At 37.3% G+C, this 14,195-nt stretch overlaps 1 protein-coding gene across 1 annotated transcript in view; it reads right to left on the bottom strand.

Moving 5' to 3' along the window:
* DDX10 (DEAD-box helicase 10) overlaps positions 1-14,195 on the bottom strand; it is a 257,415-nt gene that overhangs the window by 224,095 nt on the left and 19,125 nt on the right. The window contains exons 7-9 of the mRNA XM_026505809.4: positions 11,310-11,436; positions 7,681-7,843; positions 4,071-4,155 (exon numbers count right to left, since the gene is read on the bottom strand). Coding sequence (XP_026361594.2) covers positions 4,071-4,155; positions 7,681-7,843; positions 11,310-11,436 — 375 coding nt within the window. The remainder of the gene's footprint in view (positions 1-4,070; positions 4,156-7,680; positions 7,844-11,309; positions 11,437-14,195) is intronic.

Raw genomic sequence — 14,195 nt, 5'->3', positions numbered from 1 at the left:
AGGTGAAGAGGAGTGGCTGGCTCGGGTTAAGAAAGATAGCCATGAGGATGCTCAAGGAAAAACCATTCCAGCAAAAGAAACAGTAACATAAAGGGACCATGGGGGATGGGGGGAACATGCCCAGCATGAAGGAGAAAGAACTCGACCAGCATGGGGCAGAGGGGAATAGAAAGTAAGGTTGGACGGGGTTGAATAATAGCAAGTCACTGGCTTTTACTCGGTGTGAACAGGAAACCATCAGAGGAATGACAGGATCTGACTTGTGTTTAAAGGGATCACCCCGCCCGCTGTATGGGAAACAGACAGCTGGAGAGCAAGGGGGAAGCGCCTGGAGCTAACCGAGGACTCCTAAAAAATATCAGCCCACTTACTCACCTCTGTAGCTAACCTGGCCCGTCTCTATCCCAGCTCAATGCTTCCTGATGCAAAATAAAGAACTAGTTTTGCCCTTTTTAAAAAAACTTTAAATTCTAAACAGCAACTAGACCAAGGCAGAAGGCAATGTAAAGAAGCATTATCTACCTAGAAGAAGCAGGCTGAAGATAGGATCTTCATAACTCTAAGCTAAAGGAATTAAAGAAGCAAGAATTTTTACTAGCAAAGATTGCTCCCATCTCATACCTAACATATTCAGAGTAACCTTCAGTAAATTAAGGCTCATGGAAATTGTCTTTTCACTTTTATTATTTCAGTTTACAAAACAATTAAGGACACTTTTAAAAAATTCTCTTTATTATCTATTCCATAAAGTACCAGTATTTTCCACAAACCATTAACTCTTCAAAGTTATCACAGCAGAAATTTTAACTGCTTTGCATCTTCATCTTTGCTGTTGTTGATCTAAACTGCTGCCAGGGAGTGTGCGATGCAAAGAGACGGCCTCTGCTGCCCCCTCGTGGAACCACACTCTGCTATCTACATCGCTCACAAAGTCTGAGACAGGCAAGTAAGGCTCAGCTGGAATTATTTTAACCCGACTCTGGAAAACAACAGTTGCCCATATATGAACTCATCTTTTTTTTTAAAGTAAGCTCTAGGCCCAACGTGGGGCTTGAACTGATGAACTTGAGATCAAGAGTAGCATGCTCTACCGACTAAGCCAGCCAGGCACACTCACCTTTTATATTTAAACTCCCAGCAGTTACATACGAACAGTTATACATAACTCACACCTTCCATCCACAGAACTCTACTCCCCAAACAAAAGCATTAAAAAAAAAAAAGAGGAGTGGGGTGAGTGGGGTGCCTGGGGGGCTCAGCCAGTTAAGCATCCAACACTTGATCTCAGCTCAGGTCATGACGTCAGGGTTGTGAGTTCAAGTGCTGCACTGGACTCCACATTGGGCATGGAGCCTACTTTAAAAAAATAATTTAAAATTAAAAAAAAAGGAGTATCTGATGTATGCCTACTTTCCATTTCCAAATTTTTTATTTTCAAATGGATATTATCTTAAGAAATGGAAAAGCTTGGTTTGATGAGTACCAAAAACTGCAAGCCCTAAACACAATCGTTTTTAAGTACAATGCCTCACAGAATACAGCTTGATAAAAATTATGTTCATATTCCTTGCCTCACTTGTCTCTAAATGAGATCATTTTGTTAAAAGGGGTGTGAATGGTTAAGGAAAAAAGACAAAACGTTTCTCAATACTAAGGATCAAGAGAAATTTAGGTGAATCAATTAAAACAAAGTACCTCAAGACAAGTACCGGAATCACTATTTTCACTCAGCTAAAACACAGAAAGGAAAAAAAGATTCCTCAAACTTTAGCTATTTTGCCACAAAGCACTGAATTCATTTCTCTATATTCATATGTTATAGCTCACTTCCACAAGTAAACACTGGCAACTCAGTTTTAATTACAGCATAAACACAGGATTGTAATTAGTTTCAAATTTTAATTTAGCCTTTATTCAATTCAATTATCCAGTCTCATGGCCCACGAAACTTTCTAATTATCTGTAAGCCCATTAATGGCAACTTTTAAACTGCAATTTCGCTATTTTTTTTATTAAACTGCCCAAGAAAAAATAAGCATTGCATATCCTAAACATTTCCACTGACTATTCATCTAAAAGAGTTGATTAAAACATTTTTAATTGGTTACAAGGGATCAAACAGACTTATACTCTAAAAATTAATGACATCAGAAACTGCATTACAATAGTTTTTCAAATTAGCATCATCTCTTCAAACACAATTGTGATGCTGCTGTAGCTACTCTTCATCTCGTCATTAGGACCAATTTAACATTCACCCTGGTATGTTCAACTATATAAGATTTTCAACCACCTCTCTGGGAACCCAAGACCCCGAAATAACGCTCTCTGGTGAACTGTTTTCTGATGCAGTGAGATGTCCAATCATCTTCATAGAGGAAGAATAATTGTAAAATACTGTTTAAAAGAGTTCTGTAGAGTGGCTCAGTTGCTTAAGCGTCTGCCTTCAGCTCAGGTCATGATCCCAGGATCCTGCGATGGAGCCCCGAGTATGGGGGGTGGGGGGGCTTAGCGGGGAGTTTGCTTCTATCTCTCCCTTTGCCTCTCCCCCTGCTTGTGCACTCTCACGCTCTCTCGCTCTCTCTCTGACAAATCAAATCAATCAATAAAAGTGTTCTATAAAGAAATCCGTTTGCCCTATGTCAACACCAAATGGCACAACTAATACGCCCATGTGCCACTAGAGCAGTATGCTCGTGAGAAGCCATGTCCCACTTCATCTAAAATGCGAATGTGTGCACAGGTACATATACAAATTCATACATGCTACACATTTACTGAAGAGTGTGAAGCAGTGGAGGACCATTCATTCCACCAACCACTACCTACCACTTCTGAGACTCTCACTATGAAAGATAACCTACACATGTACCCAATACGAAGATCAAGGATACACCACCCACCTTCCTCTAAAATGGAAAACAAGACCTCTTTTTACCCAGGCCCCATTTTCTTAGACCCCACAAGAAATCAAAATGTCCCCAGTCTACAGGCAGGTCTGTCTGAAGGCACGAGGACACCATATACAGAACCCACTTCTAACTCCACTGCTTGTTCAAATTATATTGTTAATTGCAATAAAAACACTTTTGACCCCGAAGTACATAAATGCTATTTTTAAATAGCTTTATCATTCACTATTATGTTATTCCCTCCCTTCATGCTGGACAAAAGAAATGTGCTGGAGTACATTTTGATTATAGCCCATGTTTAATGGCCCACAAGGTAAATGTGAATCAAGCAATCAAACATGTTATGAAGATTAAAAATGAACAGAAGGAGAGCTCTACTTATTCTCAGGCTACAAAAGGACATGAAAAACCTTCACATCAGCCAAAACATATAACAAAATTCACCAATTATGACCAAAAAAATTTTTTTTCTTTAAAGCCATCCAAAAACTATGGATTCAAATCAATTTAAAATAACTACACACTAAGGAGATTTACTAGATAAACAAGGGACAGGGGACACTTGGGGCTTCTTGCTGGAACGGACACAGGGCAAGCAGAAGAGCAAGCCTGCTGGAGAATGACACTAACCGCTTGGAAGATGGTTTAAATCTTGTGTCTAAAGATCCATCTCTGAGAAACCATTCAGCTCATTTAAGTTGTGACTTAAAAATCGGAAGTGTCTGTTGGACCAGGCAGACCAGCAGGTGGTGCTCTGGTGTCTCCTGCATCATCAAGTATCAATGTCTCACTGACAACCATGTTGTAAATACTTATCCAGTTTCAGTGAGAAAGTAAATGGTACAAGGTAAATCCAAAGAAACAGTCCATCTGTGGCTAATCGTAATTACTCATAACCCTACTAGCATTATTTAGATTGTTTCCAATTCTTAACCATTAGTTACAAAGGTCAGTAAAATGAACATCTTTACTGCAAGTTTACCCATCTCTGTTTTCTTAAAATCAGTATTTCAATGTGGAATGTAGGTATGAGGAGGAACTCTAACGCTTGCATAATTCTTACCACATGCTCTCCAGAAAGATGCTAACCAGTTACCATTCTATCAACAGTGTACACCTCTGAACTGCAATAGCAAAGAAATGAGTCAGCACACCTACCTGGCAGTTCTACCTGCTCTGTGAATGTATGTGTTGGCATCCTCTGGACAATCAAACTGAAGAACCCAATTCACAGCTGGGAAATCTGTACAGAAGGAATGTCAAGTTAGGAAATCAGTTTCAAGATCTAGCCTGCTGTACTATTTTTTTTTTTAAGATTTTATTTATTTATTTACTTGACAGAGAGAGAGCACAAGCAGGGGGAGGGAGAAGGGAGGGAGAAAGGAAGAGGGAAAAGCAGACTCCCTGCAAGCAGGGAGCCAGAGGAGGGGCTCCATCCCAGGGGGCTCCATCCCAGGACTCTGGGGTCATGACCCGAGCGGAAGGCAGACGCTTAACTGACTGAGCCGCCCAGGTGACCCACTATTTTTATTTTAGAGTATCACTTGCCAGGGCTTTCCATCACATCAAAATCTGTGAACTTTATTAAAAATAAAATGAATTGCATGAACCAAGAGATTATAAACAATTCTCCTTTGATAAATAGCATTTGAATATGAAGATTATTTTGTATCTGACACAGAAGAGATTGCTTTGTGTCAGACAAATAAGGAAATACCCTGATATTTAATAACCTAAAAGAAACCACTTCTCATGGGCTCCTGGTGAACTAAAAAACTGAGTTCTCAATTTAAATGAAACTTTACTTTCCCTGCTCTTCCCATTTCCATTTGAATTAATGATGTCTTTCTAAGTCCCTTTTCTTATTTCTCAGCAATAATTATTCCATACACATATCTGGCTACAGAAGTTTTCATTCATTTCCAGACACCCTGTTCTCAACTCCTTAAAAGAACTACCTTTAATCATCTGTGGATTTTGCTGTGAGGATTTCAGATCAATTTCTATAACACAGAAACGGGCTGAGCACTAAAACAAAACAAAACAAAACCAAAAACAATGATAGAGGTAGGAGAAGAGGAATGACAGAGAGGTAACAAAAGGAAATCCCTGGTAATTTTTCTAAATTTGGTAAAAATTAAGAAGTACAGTGTAAGAATGTCACTTCAAAATATAAAACTAAATACCAAAAAAAGGACTAACAGAAATTTAAGGCATTGCTTCTGAAGAGCGAGGAGGTGTAGAGCCTACTAGGGAACCTAGCTTATTTTGACCCATGTGCATGTGATAATTCAGTAAAAAAAAAAAACAGTTAAAAAAGTTTTGAAAGGATACTGGTGTATTCTAAAGAAATTCTAGGATGCTTACTTAAGAATAGAGCATCAGAATATTCATTGCACATTTTTAGAATAAAAAGAGTGAAACTTCAATGTTCATTATTCCAGGCATGGGTCAATTCATACCATGAGACACTCTACAAAACACACTGGATCTTTATATGTCAACACTGAAAGACTTGGGGCACCTGGCTGGCTCAGTAGAGCATGTGATCTTTGAATTCTGAGTTTGAGCCCCATGGAGAATGTAGAGATGACTTAAAAATAAAATCATAGGGGCGCCTGAGTAGTGCAGTGGTTAAGCATCTGCCTTCGGCTCAGGGCGTGATCCCAGCATTCTGGGTTCAAGCCCCACATCAGGCTCCTCCACTAAGAGCCTGCTTCTTCCTCTCCCACTCCCCCTGCTTGTGTTCCCTCTCTCGCTGGCTGTCTCTCTCTGTCAAATAAATAAATAAAATCTAAAAAAAAAAATTAAATCATAAAAAAAAAATGGGAAGACTTCAAAAGCAAGTCCTATACTAGCATCTACAGCATTGTTTATGTAAACTTTTTCTATACCCACTACTTTATATATAGCTTATGAATATGTTCATATAAACTTTTTAAAATAAGCTAAAGAGGTTTTTGACATTTCTGTACTATAACTGAAGCCTATGAAGCCCTTTTCAGAATGGTTTTATGTGCATAAGGTAAAATACATAGAAAACAGTTATAAGCTGTTTTATTTTTTATTGAAATTTTTGATATAGTAATGTATATGCTTGTTTACTAACACATTAGACAACACAGTTGTGGGTCTAATAACTACCATAATATAAAAGTGGTACTGAGTGTAAACAATATATGAAAATTACTGCAAAAACTGTCATTTCAACCTAGAATTCTATTCCCACCCCAACTATCATTCAAGAATAGGAAATGCCTATAACAACTCAAATTTGCCCCCCATGCACCCTTACTGAAGAAGCTATTAGAGAATGAGATTTTATTTATTTTTTTAGATTTTATTTTTAAGCAATCTCTACACCCAGTGTGGGACACAAACCCACAACCCCAAGACCAAGAGTCACATGCTCCACCAACTGAGCCAGTCAGGCACCCCTAGAAAATGAGACTATAAATTTTTAAAAATAAAATGAGAAAATAAATTAAGAAAGAGGAAGCGATCTGGATAGAAGAGTCGATGACAAATGTGCATGAAGTTTACGGAGCAACCAGTCTGGGCAAGAGCTGGAGACGGAGGAGAGAAACAGACTGCGTTTGAATTATTGGAAAAGTAAGCACGGGACATCTGCTAGGACAGTTGAGAAAAATCAGAACTGGGATCACAAACTAAGCAAATCTTAACTATTAACTTAAAAACACAAAAGTAAAAGATCAGAGACAACTGGTACACCACTTCTCTCAGCAGACAATTACATGATCCAAACAAGTTAAATACAAAATGCTGATTTTACCAAGTCTTGGTATGACAACATAGGCTAGACAGCATTAAAAATATGCATACTTGGCTACGGCCTCCAGTCACATAGGAATGAATGGATATGATGTCTAAGATACGCTTTAAAATACTTCACGACGAACAAGGAAATGGGAAGAAAAAGGGGATCATGAAAAAGATCATCACTAAAGCTGGGAAGTATATATGAGGGTACACTGGACATATTCTTTGTGTGTGCTTAAAATCTGCCACAGTTGTTAACATAAAGTAATTGAAAATTTTAAATTATCCCCTATTTATTCTCATGTTGTATATTCATATTTCTATTTCCTGTAATTACTTCCATACCCCATCCCCCCACCACAAAGCCACCAGCTATAAAATAGTATTGGTGACTTCTTGAAAGCTTAAATAAATTATGTCTTTACAATAAAAAAAAATTGGTGAAAAACTGGACTTCAAATTTTCTTGTTGTCATTTTTTTTTTTTTTTTTAGATTTTATTTATTTATTAGACAGAGAGAGACAGCCAGCGAGAGAGGGAACACAAGCAGGGGGAGTGGGAGAGGAAGAAGCAGACTCCCAGCAGAGAAGCCTGATGTGGGGCTCGATCCCAGAACGCTGGGATCACGCCCTGAGCCGAAGCCAGATGCTTAACAACTGCGCCACCCAAGCGCCCCTGAGCTGTCATATTTTATCAAGTTTCCAATATTCAAAAAAACAAGAGCAGTTTTTCCTCCTATCTTTAAACCTTTAATCCTCCTTTAATTTTGTGGGCTCCTCAGGACTCTAGGATTATTCTCATAAACAATAAGCACAAAAGATGAAAATATGACCAAAATTTTCACTTATAGAGCCTTAATTCAATTTACTTGTTTTTCTAAAAGAAGAAGGACCAATTCTTTGAGTGAAACTATGAATTCCCAAATCCATCCATTTATAAGCAAATTCTATAACCCATGGCCCCAGAATATTTTCTGCTAAGCTCTTACCCAGTCCCCTGGCAGCAATATCAGTAGCAAAGAGCACAGCGGCTCTCTTGCGGACAAATTCATTGTAGACTTCCATCCTTCTCATTTGCTGCTGGCGGCCGTGCAGGGCAAGGATAGAGATGCCAGGACGTAGCCTGCAGAACACTCGGTACAGGTACTGAACCTAGACATGAACAGAGAAAGGAGTTTGATAGTTCCGGACAGCAGCACCACAGCAAGCTTATGAGATGAACAGCAAAATGTTTTAAGGAGCACAAGTTTCGCCAATTAAAAAATGTGGAGCAGAGAAAGGGCAATGCAGTCTAGAGTTGATGTCTTGAAGCACTTTTTGTTCACATTATTTCCTATGAGAACTTTTTTTAAAAATAGGCTCCCCTTACATTTTCAACTTGATAGCTGACATTTTTCCAAATGTATTTAGTTGCAAAACTATAATTTTTGATATTATAAATGCTGAGATTTTAAAATAAACTTCTTATACATGTATCCAATAGATTCTAAGTAGCAATTTTTAAAATATGTAAAAATAATGAAGGCCATGCCTTCATGTGTGAAAGAAGGCCCTTCAACTTTGCTGTGAGCCTAAAACCGCTACAAAAAAAGTTAAGTCCTTGAAAAAATTAAAGACAAAATAAACTCCTCAAGGGAAAGAAATTTTGCATTTCTTCTCCTCCTTGAACTCTTATGTCAACTTTCTGACCCCACAGAATTTTATCTTAATAGTTTTGTGCTTCAAAGTCTTTTGATTATCTTATCAATATTTACAACTTCTTTACAACTTTATTTACAATAAAACAATGAATATCAGTTTTAATTTCTAATTTCCTGTGGCCATAAAGCTATTAAAGATGCTCAGACTAAGCTATTACTTCATTAGTATAGAACTGACCAGAACAAGAAATGTTAGAATTTGATAAAAAGCAAAACAAAGAGGCGCCTGGATGACTCAGTTAAGCATCTGCTCAGGTTATGATCTCAGGGTCATGGGATTGAGCCCCTCATTGGGCTCCCTGCTCAGCGGGGAATCTGCTTCTCCCTCTCCTTCTGCCCCCCAACTCGCACATACTCCCTAAATAAATTTTTTTTTTAAAAAAGGCAAAACAAAAAGAGTAAACATAATAATTTTGTTATACAACATTGGGTGTTATTACATCTCTTCTTATACAGAAATAAATGGAGTTGATTGTTAGCTTTATTTCTTCTTTAGTTTACATAATAAATGAATACTACTAATTGGTAGATGGAGACAGAGTACCACATTATTTTATTCCTGTTTTCTCCTTCTAATATGCATGTTAAGAAAATCTCTTCACAAAAAAACAAAAAATGTACTGGAAGGAACCGTGGTGCGCTGCTGGTGGGAATGCAAACTGGTACAGCCACTATGGAAAACAATACCAAGGTTCTTCAAAAAATTAAAAATAGAAATACTGTATGATCCAGCAATTCCACTACTGGGTCTTTACCCAAAGTAAACAAAAATACTAATTCGAAAAGATATATGCATCCCTATGTTCACTGCAGCGTTATTTACAAAAGCCAAGACAAGGAAGCAACAGTGTCCATGCAGAGATGAATGGATAAAAAATAGGTGAGCCACATATACAATGAAATATTACTCAGCCATAAAAAAGAATGAAACCTTGCCATTTGCAACAACTTGGATCTAGAAGGTATAATGCTAAGTGAAATAAGTCAGAGAAAGACATATACCATATGTTTTCACTCATATGTGGATTTAAGAAAACAAGTGAACAAAGGCAAAAACAAACAAAAAAACAGATTCTTAAACATAGAGAACTAGTGGTTGCCAGAGGGAAGGTGGATGAAACAGGTGAAGGGGATTAAGTACACTGACCGTGGTAAGCACTGAATAATGTATGGAATTATTGAACCACTATATTATACACCTGAAACTAATGTAACCCTATACGTAAAATTATAGTGGAATTTAAAAAATAAGTTTAAAAAAAAGAAAATGTACTGGAAAGAACTTTAACTCTTTGAACTCCTATATTTCAAAACAATGATAAATAAAATTTCTAATAATCCACAGCTAATAAGTCCATTAAGTATCCCTACAAATTTTGTTAAAAGAATGGCAAGCCAACTGAACCTCAAAACACTCGTTACCTTGTCTTTAGAGCCATTCACTTTCTGAACAGCAATGCCTGGTGCCAGGAAGGTTCTCAGGTCCTGAGACAATCCAATAAGATTACAGATGGATGGACTCATGCCTTTCTTTTGCGGTTTTAAAAGGGCTAGCATGAAAAGGGGAGAGGGGAAAGGTGAACTTGCAGATGACAGATGTGTTCTCGGGCAAACCAAGCTCAAAAAAGGGCATATGTAAACGTAGGAAGTGTCAGCTGAGTCCATGAAAACTTTCTGCAGTTTGCACCTCCTGAATCAAAACTGACCTTAAATCCCTGCTCTTGAAAAAGCTCGCTGAGGTGGATGATTTTGCAAGATCATTCTGGCTAGAATGTGCAACAACTACAGGAAAGAAAGTGTGGGAATGCAGAGACCAGCCACGAGTAAGACAAAGTTAAGCATGGCTTAGATTTAGCTGTAGCATGAGGCTTTGTGAGAGGTGGTAGAGCTAATGAGAGTTATCAATATATTGACAATGAGATGAAGACAGGCAACAATTAAGGTTTCAGTCATTTGAGACGGGGGAGAGTACATCTTCAGGATATGAAATCCTAAATTGCTTTTCTTATTTTAAACTTGAGATGCCCTCAAAGACACTCAACTGGAAATCTCTAGTATTCAAGTGGATACACAAGTCTGGGGCTCAGGAGAGTGGTCAGGGCTTAAGATGTCGATGTGCCAGGTGTTAGAACACAGACGGCATTTAAAGCCATGGAAATGAAGCGGTTTCCTAAAAAGAGTAAAGACAGAAAAAGGACAGAGTACAACAGACAGGCCAGTACTTATCTTTCCCATAAGCTGGAGGGAAACTTACTAGCATATTTACCATGTTAAGTACTCAAAAAGCGACAAATCTGGAATCTACCTACTATATGCCAACTATATATCCTCAGGTAATCTGAAATATAGAGAGGAAAATGATATAAAAATCACTCAAGGTCCCTTCTCTTTAAGGGAAGAGACTAGTTTTCTTATTTATCATTGAATCCTTTATTCACAGCAAATGGCTACTGTTAAACAAATGTGTAACTAAATTAAAGACATATACACTATAGAAGGATGGGGGAAATTGCTTATTATAACAAGGGGGTCGGGAGTATCACAGAAGGACCTCCAGATATAACATTTGAGCTTAGCCTTAAAGGACATTCAACACTCTCTCAGCATTAGTGTAAAGGAATGCAGGGAGGGCATTCCAGAGATCATCATGATCAAGGACATCAAAGCACGGAAATAAATGGCATATTCAGTTCAGTATTCATGGAGGGTAGGTGTCAGATTATAAAGACCTGTGGTTAGTTGAGCCATTCAATGGTTTGTTCTACCAGTACTCACTGAGGGATACCACGCCTATCTATCATACTCCTCACCACATCTACCACTGTATTTTTTACAGGAGAAGAAATTGCTATTTATCTAACTGAAATCTGTTATTTTAAAAGGGATGATTCAACATGAATTATTTAATCATTCAGTACCTCTTTACAACTGGAGAAAAATACAATACTTTTCTTCTTCAGGTGGCTTCTCAAAAAGGAATACAACACACTTATTTTTTGCTGCAGCTCACAAACTATGTAGTTCTGTTCCAAAGTGGCAGGGGTGCTTATGGAAATAAGAGGAGGAAAAACGTTAAAAATATGCCACATTGGTTAGCTTTGAAATCCAGACTGCACAAAAAAAAAAAAAAAAAAAAGTTAGAAAAATATTAACAGCATGCCTTTCCAACAAATTTCTCATACACATATATATACTGTGAAAGAGAACTTTTTAGAAATTAGAAATAGAATCAGATTATCACAATTTTGCAAATCCTAATGAAATAATGGACCTAGGCAATAATCATCATAAGCTACTAAAACTTTAAGATTAAAAAGCTATCATTCCTGCATAAACAGTTTGTTTGTATCAGATTAATACTTTGGTGGCCTATAGCACTAACTATAAAGGCTGGATTAAATATAAAACAAACAAACAAACAAAAAAAAAACAGAAGACATCAGAGAGCAACCACGGCAGCTAGTACTTGAAGTACTGAAAAAGAGATACCCCTGAGGCAAGCCCCATATTAATTTCCACTTTTCCCTCAAAGCATCTGCTGATTTGCATAACAGAGGAGAGCTGAGTAGCAACCTAGGCCTATATGTGGCAGTCCAAGATCCTAGAGAGAAGGAGCCACAAAACACTGAATCTTAAATTCTTCATGCAATTTTCCCATGAGAGGTGTGACAATTCCTAAACTAAACACACACACACAAACACAGCAAAATGAGTGAAAACAAGCAAAAAACAACAACTGGGAAGCTCAGAGTTGAGCAGAGATCCTGGCAATCTTAGGGCTATGAAGTTCAGAGCCTGCCAGGATGGAAGGGCTTTGCTAACCCACACCTTCCAGCTGAGACCTCCGGAAGGCAAAATCCCAGCCAGGACCGAGGCAGAACAAACACAGAACAGAAATAGAACAGCCCCAGAGTCTAAAAGCCAGGGTAGCCCAGATCGAGGTCATCTGTTCTTACAACATCTACCTGCCACCAAAACAAAACAAAACAAAAACGAAAAAATCATTCATGAATTCACTAAGAATCAAAGACAAGAAAATCTTAAACAATACACAATATCTTCAAAGGAACAAGAAAACTGTCAGCTAACTTCGACATAAGAGTAGTCAGAACAATAGATAGGTAACTTCGAAGAAAAAACATGCCAAGATAACCTTCAAAAATAAAGAATAAGAAGGTTCTCAGAAAAATCAAAACAGAATTTTTCCACTAGTAAACCTGAACTAAAAATAAAAGGAAATTCTTTTGAGCACAAGAAATAAAAATATCATAAAGAATAACTATTTGGATAAATCTAAATAAATATTGATGTTTCAAAAAGTAAATAACAGCTTATGGAGTTTAAAATGTATGAAATTAAAATACTTCACAATGAAGGCACAATGGAAAGGGGTAGAGACTTAAATAATACGTTAAGTTATAGATCAATGAACTAAATCCCCCAGTTGCAAAGCAACTGTCATACCTGGTAAAAGAACCATATGTTGCTTACAAAGTCAAATTTAAAATATAAGGGGATATATAATGTAAAGAGTAAATGAACAGAGGATTCACCATGCAAACATGAACCAAGAGAAAGCTGCTATAGGGAGACTAATATCATGCTAGATTTCAAGGCAAAAAGTATTAGTAGAGATAAAGAGCAACATTTCATAGTAATTAATGATGCTAACAAGAAATGTAATATTAAATTTGTATGCACCTAATAACATAAGCTCAGAATATCCATCTCAAATTTGAAATGGTTCATAATTCACCACAGAATTCAACTTATATTCACTGTAAAACACAGCAAATTACAACGATCCAAACACAATTTTTTCTCAAAAAAAAAAAAAAATCATTAGAAACACCATTTCACTACAATAGCAGTATAAAGAACACATACTGGTATACTTTTTCTAAGTATACCCTCATAACACAACTTCAGAAAGATCTAACTTTTAAATTACTTCTCTGGTCCTTCATGATTTGAGAGCAGATAAATGTCTTAAAAATATTCTTGCCTATGATTTTTCCCATGGTGTCTTAACCAAATTAACGGCTAGAGCAAAAACTTCAATAATGACATGAGACAAAATTCACAACAGTATCTGCTTTTTGTAGCGCTCTGGTGAACAAGAGATTAGAGTGCCACGGTCATTACCATACAGCCTACAGTTGTCAATTATGTCACTGGAGACATGGTTTCTGAAAACCCCATTTTTTATAAGTGATGGACCTGCATTTCAATCATCACTTATGGGGGTACCTGGGTGGCTCAGTCGGTTAAGTGTCCAATTCTCAGTTTCACCTCAGGTTACGATCTCAAGGTCATGAGATCAAGCCCTGCATGGCACTCCACACACAGAGCAGAGTCAGCTTGAAATTCTCTCCCTTCACCCCTCTCCCTGCTCATGCACTTTCTCAATCTCTCTCTCAAATAAATGAAATCTTTTAAAAAATCATTTATCAAATAGACAGTATTTGCATTCAGTTTTTTCTAACTCTGATCTATAAATAATAACCCATTGTTGTCTACGGAAATTGGCAACAGGGATACCATGTACAATTACCTTAAATTATGCACAGTTTTAGAGACCATCTAATGACTGAAAAATTCGTGTCTGGTAAAAACACTAAGGAGTCTTGAAAATAGGCAGAAAGCAAACAGCAAAAAGAACAAGACAATCTTTAGATTATTAATAGTACCAAGAATTGCAATAGCTATCTCAATACAACCTTACAAACAAGGACCATTAAGCTAAGGAGCAAACTACCTTAGGAATCCCTTGCTATGCTGTTCCTGAGTTCTTGATAATCAAA

Source organism: Ursus arctos, unplaced genomic scaffold (assembly GCF_023065955.2).
Source record: "Ursus arctos isolate Adak ecotype North America unplaced genomic scaffold, UrsArc2.0 scaffold_22, whole genome shotgun sequence".
NCBI classification, from domain to species: Eukaryota; Metazoa; Chordata; class Mammalia; order Carnivora; family Ursidae; genus Ursus; species Ursus arctos.
The sequence above is the reverse complement of the archived record's forward strand: the minus strand, read 5'-3'. Positions and strand labels throughout refer to the sequence as shown.